Source organism: Hoplias malabaricus, chromosome 4 (genome assembly GCF_029633855.1).
Source record: "Hoplias malabaricus isolate fHopMal1 chromosome 4, fHopMal1.hap1, whole genome shotgun sequence".
Taxonomy (NCBI): domain Eukaryota; kingdom Metazoa; phylum Chordata; class Actinopteri; order Characiformes; family Erythrinidae; genus Hoplias; species Hoplias malabaricus.
Window position 1 is genome coordinate 37,187,507 of NC_089803.1, and position 19,414 is coordinate 37,206,920.

Genomic DNA, 19,414 nt, shown 5'->3' on the forward strand with positions numbered 1-19,414 from the left:
AAAAAGGACCTTAAAATATGACAGGAATTACAAAATATGTTCAAAAATTTGTTTATATCTTTTGATTTGTATGTTATTGGTCAGTCCTTTGCAGTTCTATTAAATGGCTTTGGTGGCAGACTGAAAGCATTTTTGCTGCAGTCAAATTTTTCATTTATTTATTAGATGCTGGAAAAGCCAGGATAGAATTTAAGCACTGCAGGGGGGCAGTCATGGTTCAGCAGTACACCATGGTACTTTAAGAATCTGGATTTTGGCTTTTTTTTTTATTTGGTTGTGGCTTCCCACATGAACTCTACTCATTTATCTCCAGTACTGCTGCAGTTTGACCATTTACATTTCTGCAAAGTTGCCAGGCCATCACATTACATTTAATATCTCTTTCCAAGCTGCTTTCCCTAACAGCTTGAAAAGTTTACTGCAGTCCTGGCACATGAATAGGAAGAATTATATCTCACACAGTGTATTGAATAAGAAAGCATGTTGAACAGTCAAACCACATTTAATACAATGCAGTGCAGATTAAAAAAAAATCTTTCTTCATGTGGGCATTTTTGTCCTTAACTTTTTTCAAAAATCACATCCTCTCTTCTGGATTCCTTCCCTGAATTTATTTTTTATTGAAAAAGCTGTTATTGTAAAAACTATTAAGTAAAGATAAAGAACACATGAAAATGTGGTCAGTGAAGGTGAATTTGTTTCGGAAACATAGCTCCTTCTGTCAACCTATGAATAAATGTATATTTGATATGGATATGCTGAGTATTCTGAATTTCCAGATCATAATAGACACAAAGATCAGTTCATATTTTGCCTGAAAAGGCTTTTGCCTGTACAATTATTACAAATAAAGTCTTATCGGTTTTGCTGTATGATGTATTTAAAACACCTCTTTCAGCTTCTGTCAAACACTCTGCAAAGTCTTATTTTGAACAATTGAATGTGCACTGACAGTAGATTTTCCAAAGAGTTCTTTCTTTTCTTTTTTTCATAGTTGAGTTTGCTTTGATTAAGAGAGGAGAGAATAGATGGTGGAATTAAAAGATGTCGCTTTAGGCAGACCTGATTTTATGTTTACATTCTAACTCCTTCTAGGCTGCGTAAATTGTGTATATGTGTGCGCGCACACACAACTCCAGTCATGGCAGACAAGGATTAGCACATGAAACGTTGTGACAGTGCTGTGAATACTAATTCAGGCCTACACTCTGCCATTTAAAGACAGAGGGTGGGAGGATATGCGCTTGGTTCTGTCATCCTCAGACTAGCCTAAATCCAGCGAACTATTATTTCAAAGGGAAATTGCTTTGTATTTGTATCTAATTTTCTTTCTACTTCATAAGGCTAAGTGAATGTAGAAATGTATCAAAATACTACCTGCATTATATTTAATTTAATAATATAATACTAAATATATAATATTGCATTATATTATATTGAATGTTTCTGAAGTTCTATACATTTAATCCTAACAAGCTGTGCATCCTACATGTACTAGCTAAATAAAAAATACATTTATTAAAAAAAAAATGGCAGTGAATTTAACTTCAGTGCGCCCTTATCCGACATATTTCTGGTATTCTAATTATTTTCTCTGGGCCTTTGAAATACAAACTGTGCCACATGACCACTTTTCAGCCTTTTATTTTAAACAGCCTGTTTTTAACTGCTGTTTCTTTGACGTATGTAAATGATTTCTGTACTGATATTGCGTCTCCTTCAAAAAGCAATCCTAACTGAAACATATCTTATAACGCTAATGCTAATATGTAGGACTGCTAGAGGTAGAATTCATGGATACATGTATATGCACTGAAATTTCATAATGGGCTGTTTTACAGTCTACTGTTTCTATATGTACTTTATGGGCAGAACAGTGAACATTATGTTTTGAAACTTTAATGTCTTTAAGGATTAAAATTTGTGTTTTCGATAGTATAGAGCACAAAATATGAAGTCAGACTGGTTTAATAGATTCAGGTTATAGACAGTGGAACGCTAGTGCTTATATTGTCGTGAATTAACCTGAATAGAAGTCCTTGCTGTATGGCTTGGCACTTTTATTTTACAGGAGTCCAAATAATATTTTAATTGCCAGACTGCCTTTGTAAATAAGAATATGTTCTTAATGATTTACCTGGTTAAATTAAAAGTTAAAAAATTATATAAACCCACAACTGGTTGTTAGTTACTAATTGTTACCATTTTATAATGCAATTTTTATGGGGAAAAATTTTTACATTGACTGTCAGCTGTGGTTAAACTGTGTTTAGGAATCTGGATAGAGGGTGTTATTTTCTCTGTGTGTGTTCTAGTCCTCTCAGAGGTGCATTTTGGCTCCAGTGGGCTTGGAGGCAGCAGAGTGTGTGAGATGAATTTCAATGTTGGAGTGTGTATGTGGAGTGACTCCTGCGGCCTTTATTGAATAGGTTCCTCTGACATTGTGTGACTGTGCTTCACACCTGAGAGATCTTTTGGCACTGACTGTCTCTAAGCTGAACAGGAGCCATGTCTGCAGTGGATAGAAAAAGGCACTGAATATAAACTGGCTGTGTTACAGATTTAGAAAAAAATGTAGTGGGGGATGGTAACAGGGATTTTCTTCTGCCTTCTCAGAACTCAACCATCCATAAAATCACCTATTGAAGAGATTATTTAAATAACATGATTCCCCCCCCCCTACCCCCAGAAAAAGGTAGTTGAACAGCTGAGGAAAGAACTGTTGGTGAAGCAGGAGCCAGAGATCAAGCTGCAGGCAGTGCAGGCAGCTGTGGATGGTAAAACTGTTCTGCTCACACCCTCCTGCCAGGCCCCACAGCAGCAGTCCACAGGGCTTCTTCACAACCAGGCAGCTCAACAGGTAAAAAGCACCTGCTCCAGCCTAGCAAAACATTCACAAAATCCTAGCCAGGCACTCTGTAAGAATTGCAATAGAGCATCAGCATTCTGGTCTGGTATTCCCAAAGAATCGCAGTGAGAGTGTTATTCCAAGGTCAGGCTCTTCCCTGTCTGTGCTGAGCTCAGGTATGGGATTTAAAATATAAAAATAGCAAGAAATAATCATTTGAATACAGCTCTGAGAGCATCTTAAAGAAGATTTTTACATTATGCATGACTGTCTTTTTTATTTTTTAAACATGCATGTAAAACTTGCTGTGTAATTCCTTTCATTTCACCACTGTCTGATGAAAAACATGTATCTTAATTTTTGTAGATTTTTAATTTACTACATGAATAATGTTTGAACACAGCAGCTGCCTTTCACATTGTATGAAAATCTCATCTTAAATGGACTAATAGAAGTGCTCCATAATTACTTGGAATAAATTTTTTTCACTTTGACTTCCATAGAAACTTAGGGTTTTTTCCTTCACCTGTAAAGGTGCTATTTTATATAAAGATGTATTTCATGGAACAGTGAGGATATGCAATATCCAACATTCAGATAACCATGATAGCTGATACTTTTAGTTTAGAATTATAAAATATCACACACACACCCTTCAGGCATTGCTACACTGTGCTAAAAGAACTTGTTTTTGTTTTTAATATCACCAAAAATTATAGTCTTGCTGTGACTTTTTTTTTCCTGCTGATCCTCTATTTTTCATTATAACTTAGTCTCTCAATTTTACAGAAGACACTGACCGTCACACCAGTTCTTACGGCGAAGACTCTACCTCTAGTGCTGAAAGCTGCCACCTCTGCCATACCTGCTTCCCTGGCAACACCACGCCCTAGTGTCGCCATGGTCACTGCCATCAGCAATCCCCCCAGGCCCACCATGAACATAGACTCCCTCAGTACACCAATCAACCTTCAAGTGGCCAGCAAATTAACCAGTCAAGAGACAGAGGCGGCAGCGCGGGTTGTATCCAAGAACGTTATCGTAGTGAGTGTAAACTGCTGCTTTGAATCTCTTCTTTGTGGTCCCTGTATTCCTTTAGCACATATACATGTCTTATGTTAGTGCAAAAAACTAATACTGTAAGTAACAGTGTCATATAGTCTTCAGCTCTTATTTATGTTTTATTTTATTCTGTGTCTTTAATCAAATTTTTTCATTTAAATACAAAAAGATGTTTAAGTGAGATGACTTCTGTCGCGATGCGCCAAGCTGTGGTGTTAGGTGGCATTCATCTGTGATTTAAAATCCAAAACAAAGATAAATATGTAGTTGTAAGTTCATGAGGCCTAAGCTGGTAATGTTTACATAAACTAAGTACAACTTACAGGATTTTATCTTTTTAATTTTCTCCTCATGCAATTAGTTTCCCAAACAATTAAATGCTTCTCAGCATTTTGGTTGCAAATAAAGCACTGGTTTTGTCACAGGTGCAGGCCAGCACCACCTCGGCTCAGCCTATCAAAGTTCCCCAGTTTGTCCCTCCTCCTAGACTGACGCCTCGACCCACCTTTCTGCCACAGGTGCGTCTCTGTAAGAACCGCCCACTCCTTTCCCTCTCACACTGTGTGCAGTTCAACACAGATGCCACTAGAGGGGCTCCAAGAACAAAGAATAGGTTTAGATTTGGATGACGTGCTCCTTGTCAACTCTGTGTACAGGGTATTTCTGTCTCACAGTAAGGTCAAAGTTGTCAGCAACCGTCCGTCTGCATCATAGCACATTTGACCCACATTGACCAAAACATGTTTTTGACACTTTGATAAAATGCAGTGTGCTCAACATGTTGAATCTTAGAATATTTCTTACTCCTCCCACTTTCTTTATTAATTGATTGATGTTGCATATAAAGTTCTTCACACTTAGACAAATCATGGGTTTTAAATAATGCTGACACTGACTTAGTATTAAATCCGGTTATTCGTGCACATTTGCACTCCGACCCAGTGCTTGGCTGCTGTTGTACTGTTTGCATTTGTCTTTACTCTGTGTTCTTTTGTGTGTGTCCGTTTTACAGTGTGTTATATCTTTGTAAGTTTTGATGCAGTATTTCCAGGGGTTTACTTCTCTGTTTGTCACTCTGTTGTTTTGCACTTTGTCCTTCAAGATGGTTTGACTTTTTCTTTTTCCCTTTTAGCAACTTTAGTTGTGCTTTGGCTGACCCTTTCATTAACTGTTACAGTGCTGACTTTTTTTAAATGACCTTTTGATGTTGTGAAAATAGGTAATGCCACTGGAAGCTTGGCAGTTTTTTTTTTTTTTTTGGGTAAATATTAGACATTCTAACCAATGGGTGAGTCAATGTCCATTGGTGGTACAACCTTAATTTAATGGAAATGTCAGGATATGCCCTGTTAAAGTAGCCTAACCTCTGATTTGTGGTTATTGTGGTAATTGTGCTGTGGTTTCAAAATTTAATGCAATTGGGCTTTTCTAGGATGCCTGCCTTTGCCTTATTGTCATAAGCATTCACGTGAACATGCTCTCAGGCAACTGATCAAACTGCAGCTTTTTTCATTGGCATTACTTATGACCTTTAGGTGTTCCTTAACATGTAGGCATGGTGCTTGTTAAGGGCATGGAATTGCTCCCTAAAAGAACTTCTATCCTTACAACAAGGGAACAAGGGTTTTGCATTTTAATGTGTCTGATTTTACAGTCTGACTCAACTCTTACTTTCGTAGGTACGTCCGAAACCTGCTGCCCCCAACAATGTGCCCATAGCCCCAGCTCCCCCTCCCCCCATGATGGCAGCTCCACAGCTGCTTCAGCGGCCTGTCATGCTCACCACCAAACTGACATCAGCGCTGTCAGCTACTGCGGGACCCATCCACCAGGTCCGCATTGTCAACGGCCAGCCATGCCAGACCATTACCAAGACCACCACAACAGCCGCAGGAGCCACAACTGCCCAGTTGACTGGCATTGTTATCAGTGGCCCCATGCAAACTCTGCAGATCAGCAGCTTAAACACAGATATAAAGGTGGGTGCTACCCCTGGGATTTTGTAGTAGTGTGCTTAAATATGCTTAAGATTTATATGACCCAGATTAATCTAAGCCAACTACCTCTGAAAAAAATTATAAAATCATCACATTTCAGAGGATGTTCACACAATTTTTTTACTCAGTAGAAAATTAACAAATCACAGCTGCGACACAAAATATTTGTTTAACTCCTAATATTTGCTGAACATAGCTTTGTGTTTAATAACTATGTGAAACTTGCCTAATTAATTATGTATTCTTCTGTCCAGACAAGTTAGAGTGACAAATTATGGAATCATGCAATGCTAGGAGAAAAAAACTAGGAAGCAGTCTTTATTGAGGGGGGGAAATTATGGGCTCACTTTGTTATTTGTGTTTGTAAAACAAGTACTGACTGAAGTCTAAAAATGCAAAAAGGTATGAAGTTATAGGAAGTGCTTTTAGACCAGCTGTTTTCCTTGGCCCCAACAGGAGTTGTCAACAGAAAAAATGGAAAGGAAGGAAATCCAAAATGGAATGTATTAAAATAATGTTTATTCCAAGTTAGCAGTGCAGTGTATAAACAAAATGGGAAGGTTATAAAAGGAAAATATATGTGTAGACCAAGGAACACTTAGAAGTGTCAGGATAGAAAACTCAAAGCAATATATCTTAGAAAATAGAAAACACATAACATTAGTATAAACAAGAGTTTGTTTGCGAGAGAGCTATAAGAAATCAGCTGAATGAAATCTGATTTACAAACAGAAAAGCTAAACAAAAACCAGCACTTGATACGGCAAATTGGCATTAATTCAGTGAATTGATTTAATTTGTTTTAGGGATGTTTCAGAAAGCCAGTTTGTTTAGCTCTTAAAAACAATCGTCATATCTGTGATATTTATTTATTCATTCATTCGTTCAACATAGAGATATAAAACTTATGCATGTTCATCTTGTTAGTGTGTATATATATACACAAAAGTTGACATTTAACTTGTTATTTTTGTACAATTGAAAATAGTTCAACGACAACATTTCAAATGCTGAAACTAAGAAATATAATTGTTTTTGAAAAATGTGTGACCATTTTTAATTTGATGCCTGAAACACATTCCAAAAAATTTAAGACACAGAGTTTGTGAAAAAACTGGGTTTAAATAAAGCATCCCAGGGAGGCTGAGTCTTACAGAAGTAAAGATTAAATGTAAAAATATTGCCGTCATTAAATTCCAAATGGCCAAATATATTTCAATTATCTGTCAATTAAGCAGTGTTTAAATTATTTGCATATGACTAAATGGGGTTGTAAATCTTATTCTTTCACTAACTAGTTTTATCAAACTTTTTTTTTTTCGTAACTTTAAAAGCAATTACATAAGAGGGACAGCGCATCTAAACTATCTTCTCACTTTCTTGCTTTGCCAGACTGTGAAATCTCAGGGTGGTTTAGAACAAGTGCTTACAAGCATGCCATCTTCATCACCTCCTCTTCCGCTGCCTAAGGTTAAGCGAGAGGAGAGTCCACAGGTAAAGTGAATCTGGGGGATTTTTTTCCCCTCACCCATCAGCAACATAAACATTTAGCATAATTCAGTGAAACCTCAATATTAGTTTTATATAAAATCCTTTTAAGGGAGAGGTGATTTCTTAATGTTATTAATGTATATTCACCCTTAGAAACTTGCCTTCATGGTGTCTCTTGGGTTAGTGACACATGACCATCTTGAAGGTAGGTGACTCTCAGATACTTGTATTGCAGTAGTTTTTATAAACCTTTTTATTCAAACTCTAAGGTATTTTTATTTTCATTTTTTTTCTGTTGCAGAGATTCAAAGCCGAAGGCAAGAACGGAAAAGGAGAACAACAGCCAACCCTGTATACAGTGGAGCAGTGTTTGAGCCAGAGGTACATTGTAAAACCTTTTTCCACATAATTTTACATAATTTGCATTCTAAAGATGTACATACAAAACTTTAAACATCCTTATGACCTAGTTTACCACTCTTCATGGAGTGGTATGGAAATGGCGTAGAGTGTTCCTTGCCCAATTTTATCACAATTACAATTGGTAAACAATCATTTTGCTATGTTTTTGCAGCATCAGAGGTAAGATGTGTTAACAGTCATGTTTATAATATCATCAGTGATATACCTGTATAGCAAAGGGAATTATTTGGATTGTTCTTGATTTATTAAACCTTGTCCCAAACTGGCAATTGGAACATTCTGAGATGAAGTACCACAAAGTCAAAATTTACAGTGACATTCAGTCCAAAATGTGCATCAGATAAACTGGAGTTATCAAGCCCTTCAGGAGTGCCATCAGGTGTGCTGAATCAGTGAAATTTTGTAACTGTACAGGGCAGGGCTTAATTTGTCTTCCTGAGAAAACTCCAAACAACTGACAACTACTAAAAGAGGACAAGTGATAAAATATAGGGGAGGCAGAAGCTCTTTTTGGCGCAGGCAGTTCATGGACAGGTGGAGGCTCTGGATGGCACAGAGACAAGCTCAGGCTCAGGCTGGCATAAGGACAGGTAAAGAATCAAGCTGACATAGAGGCAGGTGGAGGTCGATGCTGGAATACAGGTGGTTGTTTCTTTATACAAGATTATTTGATTGATTTATTCAATGATTAATTTGTACTTCATTAAGGACAAAAAGCTTCCTGTCTCCACATCTCTAGCTAAAAAGAAATGCTCTTTATCTACATTTAGATAAATGACCAGAGGAATTTATATGGTTAACAAAAACAAGCAAGCCTTTATTTTGTTTGAACACAATCGGCTACAAATCATTTGTCACAAGCTTTGCTGATATTTCAGTAATAGAAAGGCAGTCATTCATGTGGGTACAAAGTGCATATATAAAAATAATTTAGTAATTTGTGAGTAATGTACTGTGTTTAAAATAAAAATGCTATAAAATGTAAGCTTCCGTTTTCATGCAACATGTCATGTGATACTGCCTAATAAAGGACACAAGGCTTTTCCTAAGAGCCTGAAAATGGCAAGGACTCTGTCCCCACCCGTTGTTACACATGCACATTTCAAAAAGTCAGTCAAGCATACTTATAAAAGCCATTAACAGTATTTGCAAAATACAAACACACTGAGAACAAATAACTATAGAATAAAACAATTTAATGTAAGGAAACACTGTTTAAAACTAAAAAAAAAAAAAAAATCATAATAAGAAAAAAACAGGTACAGCACAAGGGAGTATTTTCTTACTATGTCTAGAAGAAAAACATGTGGGTCATTGTCAGGGAGCTGTGGGATGGAGCAAGGACACTGGCTCATTATTTTTCATACTGTGACATCACTGTATTTTGGTATAGTGTTTCTAATAGGAAAAATGGAGTGGTGATGAAGAGGCAAAACTGACCACAATTAAATGTTTTTGAACAATTTTGCAATAAATTTAAACATTATAAAAGAACCTTGTATATTTTACTATTAAAAATAATACCTTTCATCTGTTAATAGGAAAAATGTCTTGGGGTTTATATTTCCTTCAAAACTTTATATGGTGGATTTGTGAAGACTACCTGCTCCTGATGAAGAAAGTCATGTTGTGGCTTTATAAATGTTCATCCTAATTGTTTATCAACTTTTATCCCCGTAGAGGAAAAAGAGTGCTGTCACCTATCTGAACACTCCACTACATCAAGGAACAAGAAAGAGAGGTTTGTTACTGCAGTATTTTTAGCTCTGAAAAACTTTTCTACACTTGTGCTCTTGTCAAACTTGTATTGTCTTGTAACCACCCTAACCACCCTCCTCCTTTCACATGTTTGCAAACTAAATAGTTTTGTGCTGATGACCAGAATAGTAATCCTTAATTTGTGTGCTCTATCAGCACTTATAAACCTGCTCTGCTTTAGTTTGTTTGCGACACCCAAACAAGATTGATTCTGTGTAACTGGCAATAAATTAGCATTTCCAGAAAAAGAGGGTACTACTGCAGATTTTTCTTTTAATCTAGACTGCATAAATATTCTTCCAGATGTGTGAGTGACAGAAGTATGACTGAGGGTCACCCTGAATGAAGTGTAGGTTTTAACTGGCAGGCCCTATAATGGAGTCACAAGTTTATACTGGGAGGAAAAAAAAGACAGACAAAATTCCGTGGCACCTAACTCTAGAATTAAACAAGGGTCCCTATTGATTGGATAGGATTGTGTTCTTTGATTCTTATCAAACCCATTTGACATTGTTTCTCAGAAAGAGACTGGAGCTCTATTGTTTGCTGTAAGTCACACAGCGATTCAGTCTTGAAATCTACACAAGAACAAAGGAAGGAAGGAAATTAGTGTATTGTAGCTAAGCTCTCTCTGTGCTCTAACGTACTCTGCTCTAACTCCCTGCATGCTGCTGTTGTCTGGTGCACTAAATGCTTTCTGTGCCCTCCTCTCCCTATTATGCTTTCTGTCATTCCTCCATTTTCATGCTAGCCAATGAGGACCCCCTTTCAAAGGTATGTTGCAACCAATATATGTCATCGGTTTTATTTCATCTTTTTGTTTTTGTTTTGTTCCCCCCACCCCTTCCATCTTTTTCCTGTTTTTTTTTTTTTTTTGTTGTTGTTGTTTGTTGTGTTTTTTTTTGTTTGTTTTTTGTTTTGTTTGGTTTTCCTTTTCTTGTCTGTCTCATTTCACCCAGGTCGCCCTCCCAAATACAGCAGCAGTGCGGCGGGGCCGGAGCTGGGCTGCCACCCCCTGCTCTCCCCATCCAGCAGTCACCCTGCCTCCCCAGCCGCCGAGCGGCCCGAAATCGGGGGCATCCCCCTCCCTGTTCACACCCACACTCTCCCTCAGCCCAGCCCCAGCTCCGGGGATGTAAGTAGCCGGAGAGGTTACCCCACATTTCACTCTGCTCTAGAGCACTGTAAATACATGTTGGAGGCCCCTACTCCTCTTATTACATTGACCCTTTTCATACTGTACTAAAGTGGTGTAGATTTAACACTATACTGCACAAGGTCTTACTACTTACTGCTCCTGCCATTTATGGAAGCAGATTGACCTCCATGAACACCATCCATGTCTTTATGTTATTTCATCTCAATGGAGCCAACAGCCTTACAAAGTAAACAGTCTTAGTGTTTTGTCTCCCCCACTGGACAGAAGAATATGATTTCTTTGATAGTGATTCAACGTGTTAAATTTTAAGCCCCTAGCCTTTTCAGGTTAATTATTTACATCATATTAAGGGGGTCAGCATCAGACCTGTAGTTGTGGTGGTTGTTGTTGTTGTTATTGTTGTTGCTGTTATTATTGTTGTTATTATTACTACAGTAATAGCAATATAATGCACATCTGTGCTATAATTAATGTAAATCTTATTCAAGATTAGTAATAATAAAAAGATCATAAAAATAGATGTTTAATTACCCAAAAGCTGTCCCATCCTGCCTTGCCTACCTGACCTTCCCCAACCTCGAATAGTTGGTCCGGCACCAAGGGCCAGTGGTACTGACCCGTGCCATTCTTCCTAACAGGGAGACATCCATGAGGACTTCTGCACTGTGTGTAGACGCAGTGGCCAGTTGCTTATGTGTGACACATGCTCACGCGTCTACCACCTTGACTGCCTGGACCCACCCCTCAAAAACATTCCCAAGGGCATGTGGATCTGTCCTAAATGTCAAGACCAGGTAAAGCACACCACTCTGCTACAAAGAGCCCCAAACTCCCTGGAGCAATTTCTGCTACCGTAATCTCAGGTTCGCAGGCACATAAGGACAGTAACATAATCAGTTAATCTAAGAGGACCTGTCCTCTCCCTAATTAATACAACTATTTGCCCCAAAGCACAACAAAAATAAGGCTGTTTTCTCTTTTGTAAGCTTTCATATTGTCTGATTAATTATTTTCCTTTTATTTCACTCACCACATAAATGGAAATGGCAGCTGGCACACTCTCATTGAACACTTTATGTTGTTCATTAATGCATCATTTGCAGTCACTGGGGAGGGGGCACTGTGTTTGTATGTCCCAAAGGTCAGCTTTATCCAGTGCTGCAACAGTGTTAATAACATATTCCTTTTCAGATACTGAAGAAAGAAGAGGCGATTCCATGGCCTGGCACCTTGGCAATTGTGCACTCTTACATTGCATATAAAGAAGGTAAAAGTTTGATTCCAGTTGATATTATTAAAAGTTACTTTTCATAAAGCAGTGAGAATATAAAAAAAGAATATAAAGAATATAAATATACTTTTGAAAGCAAATGATTAGAAATAACATTCCAGTGCATATGTATTCTATGAACGTAATGGAAGTTGTTCATTTCTGTTTAGAAGGAAAGTATGGAGGATACACATTACTTGAAGCATATTTGTACACCTGTTCTTTGTTTTGGCAAAGTTCTTGTTCAGGAAACAAAAAACCTTACTAACTTTCAATGGAAGTCAATGTAAAAGATTTAACTCCAAGTCATTTTGAGAATCTTTATTCGTCCATTCATTTTCACACAATGTTAAGGACAACTGCTTTGTTGAAATGATGTAATAAACTAAAATCTACAAAAATGGAGATACATGGTTTTCTTTGTACAGCCAATATTTGGACAATCTATTGTGTGTTAAAATCTTTAATATGAAAACATATATTTATTTGTATTCATTAGCAAAAGAAGAAGAGAAGCAGAAGTTGATGAAGTGGAGTGCTGAGCTCAAACTGGAGCGAGAGCAACTGGAACAAAGAGTCAAACAACTCAGCAACTCTATAACGGTATACACCTGTAAAAATATATTATGTATATTACCACATTATTTAACAATTTGTGCATTGTTTGTTTTAAAATGTCAAACAAAAGAATCATTAATAAATATGATTAGTTATGCCCCTTATTTAAAGCTGCCCTATTCGAGATTTTCTCAGCAGATGCTGTACTAGCATCTCAGAGGCAAACATAAATGGTAATTCTGCGTTGCCCTTCTCTTCTGCCTCCCACTCTTTCCCGCCTCAACCACACCTCCTGTCTTAACTTCTCGTTGCTGAGAGTAAAAGCTGAAAATGTCACACTGACTCACCCACAACAAAATCACAATATCCATAACAGCTAACATGCCAGTCACTCAAGAAAACAGACATAAAATATAATATTTTTTAAAAAATCATATTTACTTGGTATTTTTCCATCACTCAAAGCACTTCCAGAGGTCCACAAGCACTGACACAAAGGACACAAACCAACACGAATATAGAAGTCCAGGGAGAACAGGAGTAGATACTCTGCTCAGTGGATTCAGTGTCTGGACGCAGAATGTAGTCATTCTCAGTCTGTGTGAAAGCAGTGCAGCAGTGGCCTGAGAGTGAGCACACTTCACCGTCATGAGGGAGTAACACTGAGAAAAGTAAATAAAATGCTCTGAATGCAAATAAACACACTGAATGAAAACAATACAATGTGTAACTTTACAAGTTTAATTTACAGAAGTTTTTAATGTGGAATTTTCCTGAAGAAGAGAAAGTAGTATTCCACAGTGCACCATCACCCCACATCAGTGGGGAGAGGAGTCACTGACCTGTGAGAGCACTTCTTGGAGAATAACCTGGAGTTCAGAGTCCTGTTGGAGACTTTCAGGAGAACTTAGTGAACTTCTCCATATCGTAAAATTCAGTTTAGTCTCATTGGGGAAGACAAAACAAATGTGGGGAGGGCTCAAGTTCCCAGAGGTCGGAGCTATGTCTTCTGGGGGTGAAAACAAGGTCTTAAAACAGAGAAGTGTGGCTTCTTTCTCTGTTCATTATGCCTTAACACCTCTATACCATTACATTAAAATGAGTCATATAATGATATATAACTGTGTAAAATCTCAGATGCACCTTTAACATTACCAAAGAAACTTTATGAGACTAGTGAATTCTGGATCAGGTATTTCCTAGTGTTGTCAATTTCATATCTTCTTTTCCCTTCTCAAAGAAATGCATGGAGACCAAGAACAGCATTCTGGCCCGGCAGAAAGAAATGCAGGGATCGCTGGAAAAAGTGAAACACTTGGTGCGCCTCATTCACAGCTTTAACCTGTCTCAACCTATGGAGGTGGAGGCATCCCTGATTAGCAACACAGAGATCAAGAGTGACAAACCCCAGGAGCCCAAGGAGCCCATTGCACACGCATGTGCCAATGCTTCTGGGCCTGAACAGAACTTGCTGCAACTTGCAAGCATTCATGTTCCTGCTCCTGGCACAGTGCCAGACATACATGGTGAACCTGAAGTGGGAGAGATGGCCGAGTCAGCTACTGCTGTCACTCCGGAGACGGCGCCAGTAGAACTGGGGGTGTCAGAGACCCCTAAGACAGCAGTAAGTGATGAGACAGCAGTGGGGAAAACGGTGGAGCCAATGGACATGACAGAGGTAAAAACAAATGGGGCCATGGACTTGGACAGTCCTGTTCTGAGCCAAGAGGAGGAAAGTGCTGTAAATACCCCTGACACTGCAACTCCATCTGCTACCAACAGTAGCATGGATGAAGTCATCAGTATGGAGGCTGAGCAACCAGAGGATGCGAAAAATGGCAACAGCACCAACAACGACAAAACCTCAGAACCCTCCCAGCAGCATTCGCCAGCTTCACTCAACAATGTGGAAGTCTCTAAATAATGTCCAGCCTTGTCAGATCTACCAAGTACAGTTATCCTTCTCACAAACATTTAAAACAACTTTTAATGCACCCTGCACTGGTGCATCAAGTTGCCAATCTATATATATATATAAATATATATATAAATATATATACACGCAAAGGTTTTTAAAATTATTTTCTTTTTTGTGTAAGGTGAGACTGTGTCAACAGTTGTTCTACATCTAAGGTGAACTAGTCAAGTTCTTATTAACAATTGCTCCCAAAATAGTGGGTGTTGGGGAGGGGGGCTAATAACACAGTGTCATGCCAATTAGTGGATTATTTAAAAAATGAATAAACAACAAAGAATTAAATTAGTAATAATGAAGGAAGAAGATCGTTTAATATATCACATCACACCAGTGTGTGCCTGCAACAGTTACCCTTGAATCTCATGGGAATTGTTTCTTAGGTTGTTTCTTAGTTTTATTTTCTCTGGGAGGAGAGTGGCAGGTCACACATGTCCAAAGACTGCATGCTGTGCTCACCCCTGCAAGTCTCCGGCCAGGCCTGAGAGGACCCATCCCAAACCAAAAGCTTCTTTTCCTTAGCAGGACGTGTTGCAACAGTATTCTCCAACGGTGTGGAGAACCGAGGCTTCAAAAGTCACGGGCATTTGTTAGACTAAATTGGGACTGATTAGGACTGTCACAAAGCATCTGTCCATCCACCTCCACCTGCAGCCTGGTTTTCACATCATACTGAGATGATATGGCTTAGTGAAGATCCATATCTTGTATGAGTACACCTCAGACTAACGACCCAGAGAGAGGCAGGTAGATTGCTGAGGCAGGTTTTTGTAGGAGTGTGAAAGTGATCTTGGTGTTTATTGCACCCTTCATGTGAAACATTACAGGCTCACTGTTTGAGGGGAGAAAACGTGTCCATGTCTGAGGAGTATTTTTTTTTTATAGGAAAATGTATTCAGGTCTTCCTAGTCTTCACAAAAAAGTGCTTTTCTGTTTCTTGAAACAGTAATTTGTTATTGAAGGTGTTAAAATGGCATCATTTATGCAAGTGTCTCTCTTTTTTTACAAAGAGGGTGCATTGCATAATGAGTGTTTTCATAATGTTTATTTTTTTATTATTCTAATCTGCCAAATATTTTTTTTTTTCTAAATCCAGAATATAGCTACATTAGGATATGCTATGTATAGTCTAGGAAACCACAAAAATATTGCCACCCGTTTCCCTACATCATCCTGGATTCTAACCATACATAAACAATAATAATGTTTCACAATTTGTTGTCTTAAACTTGAGGGTTTGATGTTTGAGCCAAATGTAGTAATAAGACAAAGGCATAAAACCCTGAATTTAAAGCACAAGCTTAATGCAAATAATTAAAGCAAACGCACTAAAAACTTCTTCAAAGACTTTGTTAGGTATGGCAAATTTTAAAGTGAATGAACTTTCTGTTCCTTATCATTGTGCTTGCCAACGTTTCTTCGGTTTGAAGAACGTGTAATGAAGCTGTGATGCTGAATTACCTTGCAAATGGAGTGATCCTCTTTAAGGCTTTGTACTTAGCCACCATAAGCCTTTGTTTTTTGCCATCCTCAAGACCAAAATAATAGACCCAAAATAACCTAATAGCTCCTCTGCATTGATTCTATTTCATTCTCTTAGTTGTCCTGAGTTGACCTGCCTCTTCATGGTACTGCACATTTGGCACCTCAAACATGTTTACATCACTTCATTCCAAATTGACATATCTTCACGTTTGTCCTGAGCCCTTCTTTTGAACGTCATCTGTTTTGACAGACCATACCATAAGGATATTTTTGAACAATAAATATCAGACTCATTTAAGATTAAAAAAAAAAAAAAAGTTGGGGGTGGGGGACTAAATAAAAGTGCTTCTATTCATTACACCATGTAAATTACAGTGCACAGCTACTGCAGGATAGGCCTAGTTCACTCAGACTGTTTCATTAAGATATAACCAAATGACATAGTGTACTTGCTATTTACAGTGTGTAGTATGAGGTCAACAGACTTGTTTTTATTCCCTCTTGTTCTTATCGCTTTTCTCTACCATTGAAAGCATGCTGCAGTTTCTCCAGTCTACTGTGAAACATTGATCATCTTTGAGCATTCCTTTAACACTGTTACCTTATGAGCTAGGACTGTGTAAAAAGGTAACACTTTTTCATATCATGGCAAGCAGTTATCATAGTATAAACTCATATAACCTGAAAGGACATTAAATTGATGGCCTTCCAAGCTTGTCATTGTCAAGTGCATCACGAGTGCAAAAGGACAATGTTTCAAAACAAAACAACTTAACTCCTTCCTGTACAGGTGCCTTTTTTACATACAGTATAATCTCCCCATAGTCCCTGTCTTGTGTTACCATTAAATTACCACAAATGAGCTGAAGTGACATTTACTCTGGCCAAAGCCCTCCTTCAGGCTTCAGAACAGAAGCACAGTTACAGACTGTGACTTTTATTTGATAAAAGAAGCAAATTGAATATACTTTGGTGTTGCTAGTATGGACTGTCAGATATTGTCTGGCTGTCTGGACTTATTTTAGTGTTCCTCACAGCTCCCTTTTAAATTGTACCTTTGGAGAACAAATGTTCAGCTATGGAATTGCCTTAAGAGGTCTCCCCCCCCCCAATTTATTATGTTTTTAAGAACCCTGAACAAAAATTGTATTTATCAAAGTAATTGCACAAAATGTCAAGGAAACATTCGTAATGTTGTGAAATTACAAAATGAGTCCCTTCCATTAACAGTCAGTTGTGATGACTGAAGAGTATAACGCATATATTTTAGTTCGTTTATATCTTTTAATTTTTTGTTTTATTTTATTTTATCTCTCTTTTTTTAATGCGCTTTCAGAAGTGATGCCCTGGGTTAGCAAAAGTACACTGAGTAATATTCTCACAGTTCACTGTCAGGTCATATGTTACTAACTGAACTGGGCTCTAGGGATTAGTTGTAATCTTCAGTGTCATTTTGACAGTGGTGAAATATCCCATCTTTATAACAATTTTATCGAGGTTCAGTGAAAGTATTCCTTTGTTTGTTTCTGAAACTTTCATCATCTTCAAAGGTTGAGGTATTTTCACAAGGTTATATGTCAGTAACTTAAGTAAGTTTGTGCCTGTACCAGTTCCATAGTTTCTTTGCCTATAGCTACTTCATTACAGTTCATACCGCCCCCACCTCCCTGTTCCTGACTTTGAGTTAATCATGAGTTAATCAGGTATTTGAAAACCTGCATAATTCAGGCAATTTGAGAATGATCAAAGAAATTCTGCAAGTTGACTGGCTAGAGTTAGAAACAAACAAAACATCACATACATAATCTGTTCGACATGACACACCTTCTTATGCAAGTTTTTTATATAAATGTTTTGTCAGAGTTTTAAAAAAATTGATTTTGATTTTATTTTGTAAGATTTTTATGCAGATTGTCATTCTTTCTTTTCACATTTCTGGCAGAAAGATTCCAAAACAAAAACATGTACATGCATGATGTATGTCTCTAAAGAACACTGAGAGTTTTCTGCATTTGAGGAACAAATACCCTTTGAAAACGATATTTTTGGGCTTACAGTTTATCAGCCATATTCTTAACAGCTACATGGCAAGAATCCTCAAGGAAGGTGGACTTCTTGTGCTGTGATGGACCATATATTTTTAATCTGTTCTGCCTGTACAAGTGCATCATGACTGAACCATATTAAGTTTGAATCACTGAGAGAGGGATAAAGACGAAAGGAAGGTGGACCAATGTTTAGACTGTGTACGGTTTGGGTGGGGCTGGGCAGCCCCATTTGTGATGGTCAGTTACCCAAAGAGAACGCAAATGTACATTTTGCTGTTTGGAAGCCTTCTTTTATATGCATTTTAAATACATATCAGTAACATTGAGTCACTGTCCATTTTTGCTATTGCTAAAGGCTAACCACATCATGTTAGAGGTGAAACTGTGCTGTTGTTGTTTGTTTGGTTTTCCCTCTTTTATTTTTTTATCTAATGCTGTATAATTTGGGTCTTCGTAAGTTTTAAGTTTGTGTGAGAATAGGGGACCACATTTATGCATAAAATGGGAGCATTTGCAGACTCATTCCAGATGTACATCTCATTAATTTTATCCTTTTAATGATTAAATAATACATATTCTCAAATGTGCATTATATTTCCTCAGTGACATGTTTCATTGTAGTTTTCGTTCATTTATACTATACTCAGTCATGACTGTGGCCTTCTAGTATTGCTGATACATTTCATCTATACAGTTGTATCTTCCCTGGTGTTGTACACCCTGTCGTCTGTCTGTGCGTGTGTGGGGGTATGTGTCTGTTTTGTGTTTTACCTCATTTGCAATCAACTGTTAAATTGGAGGACTTCTGTTTACGCGTGCAAAAAAGGAAAAATGGAGAAAAAAAACATCTTCCACTAATGAAACACAAAAGAGGATGCATTGTAGCGATCGGAGTAATTACTAAACCGTTCACCTGGTGTGCTGAACTATGTGTAAATTGTTTATTACACAATATGAATATTTGTAAAATTGTTTGTATTTTTTCATAATGATTTTAAAAAGGAGTGTGTTTATTTTTTGACTTATTTCTTTTACAGAGCTCTTGCTTTGTGCGTTTGCCTGACATTTGTGAGTGAATCAGTTGGTTCTCTTACCTCTCTCCTGTATTTGAGCCTGTGCTGAGTTGTTTGTATGCAGTGTTTAGAAATACTGTAGGGAACATGAGACGAAATTGATATTAGGAGCATTTGATCAATTTGTATTTATTTATTTTATCATTTTGTTAATAAATTGAGCAAGAAATTGTCTCCTTTCACATATTTTGAATGACAAAATACTACTGTTTAATACTTTGGGGTGCTGGAAATTTTGGTTATCAAAAAAAATGCATTTCCTTGGTG

The 19,414-nt window shown here is 37.6% G+C and overlaps 1 protein-coding gene across 3 annotated transcripts in view; it reads left to right on the forward strand.

Annotated features, from left to right (window-relative positions):
• The window catches only part of phf21ab (PHD finger protein 21Ab), a 28,712-nt gene extending 9,405 nt beyond the window's left edge, over positions 1-19,307 (forward strand). For 2 of the 3 annotated variants that reach the window (XM_066669550.1, XM_066669553.1), the window contains exons 6-18: positions 2,690-2,860; positions 3,638-3,892; positions 4,336-4,428; positions 5,590-5,889; positions 7,300-7,401; positions 7,552-7,603; positions 7,700-7,779; positions 9,502-9,562; positions 10,539-10,714; positions 11,377-11,532; positions 11,930-12,005; positions 12,508-12,611; positions 13,807-19,307. In XM_066669550.1, the coding sequence (XP_066525647.1) occupies positions 2,690-2,860; positions 3,638-3,892; positions 4,336-4,428; positions 5,590-5,889; positions 7,300-7,401; positions 7,552-7,603; positions 7,700-7,779; positions 9,502-9,562; positions 10,539-10,714; positions 11,377-11,532; positions 11,930-12,005; positions 12,508-12,611; positions 13,807-14,490 (2,310 nt within the window). In that variant the 3' untranslated portion in view covers positions 14,491-19,307. The remainder of the gene's footprint in view (positions 1-2,689; positions 2,861-3,637; positions 3,893-4,335; positions 4,429-5,589; positions 5,890-7,299; positions 7,402-7,551; positions 7,604-7,699; positions 7,780-9,501; positions 9,563-10,538; positions 10,715-11,376; positions 11,533-11,929; positions 12,006-12,507; positions 12,612-13,806) is intronic. The other variant, XM_066669551.1, reaches the window with a different exon arrangement.
• The last annotated feature ends 107 nt before the right edge of the window (positions 19,308-19,414 follow it).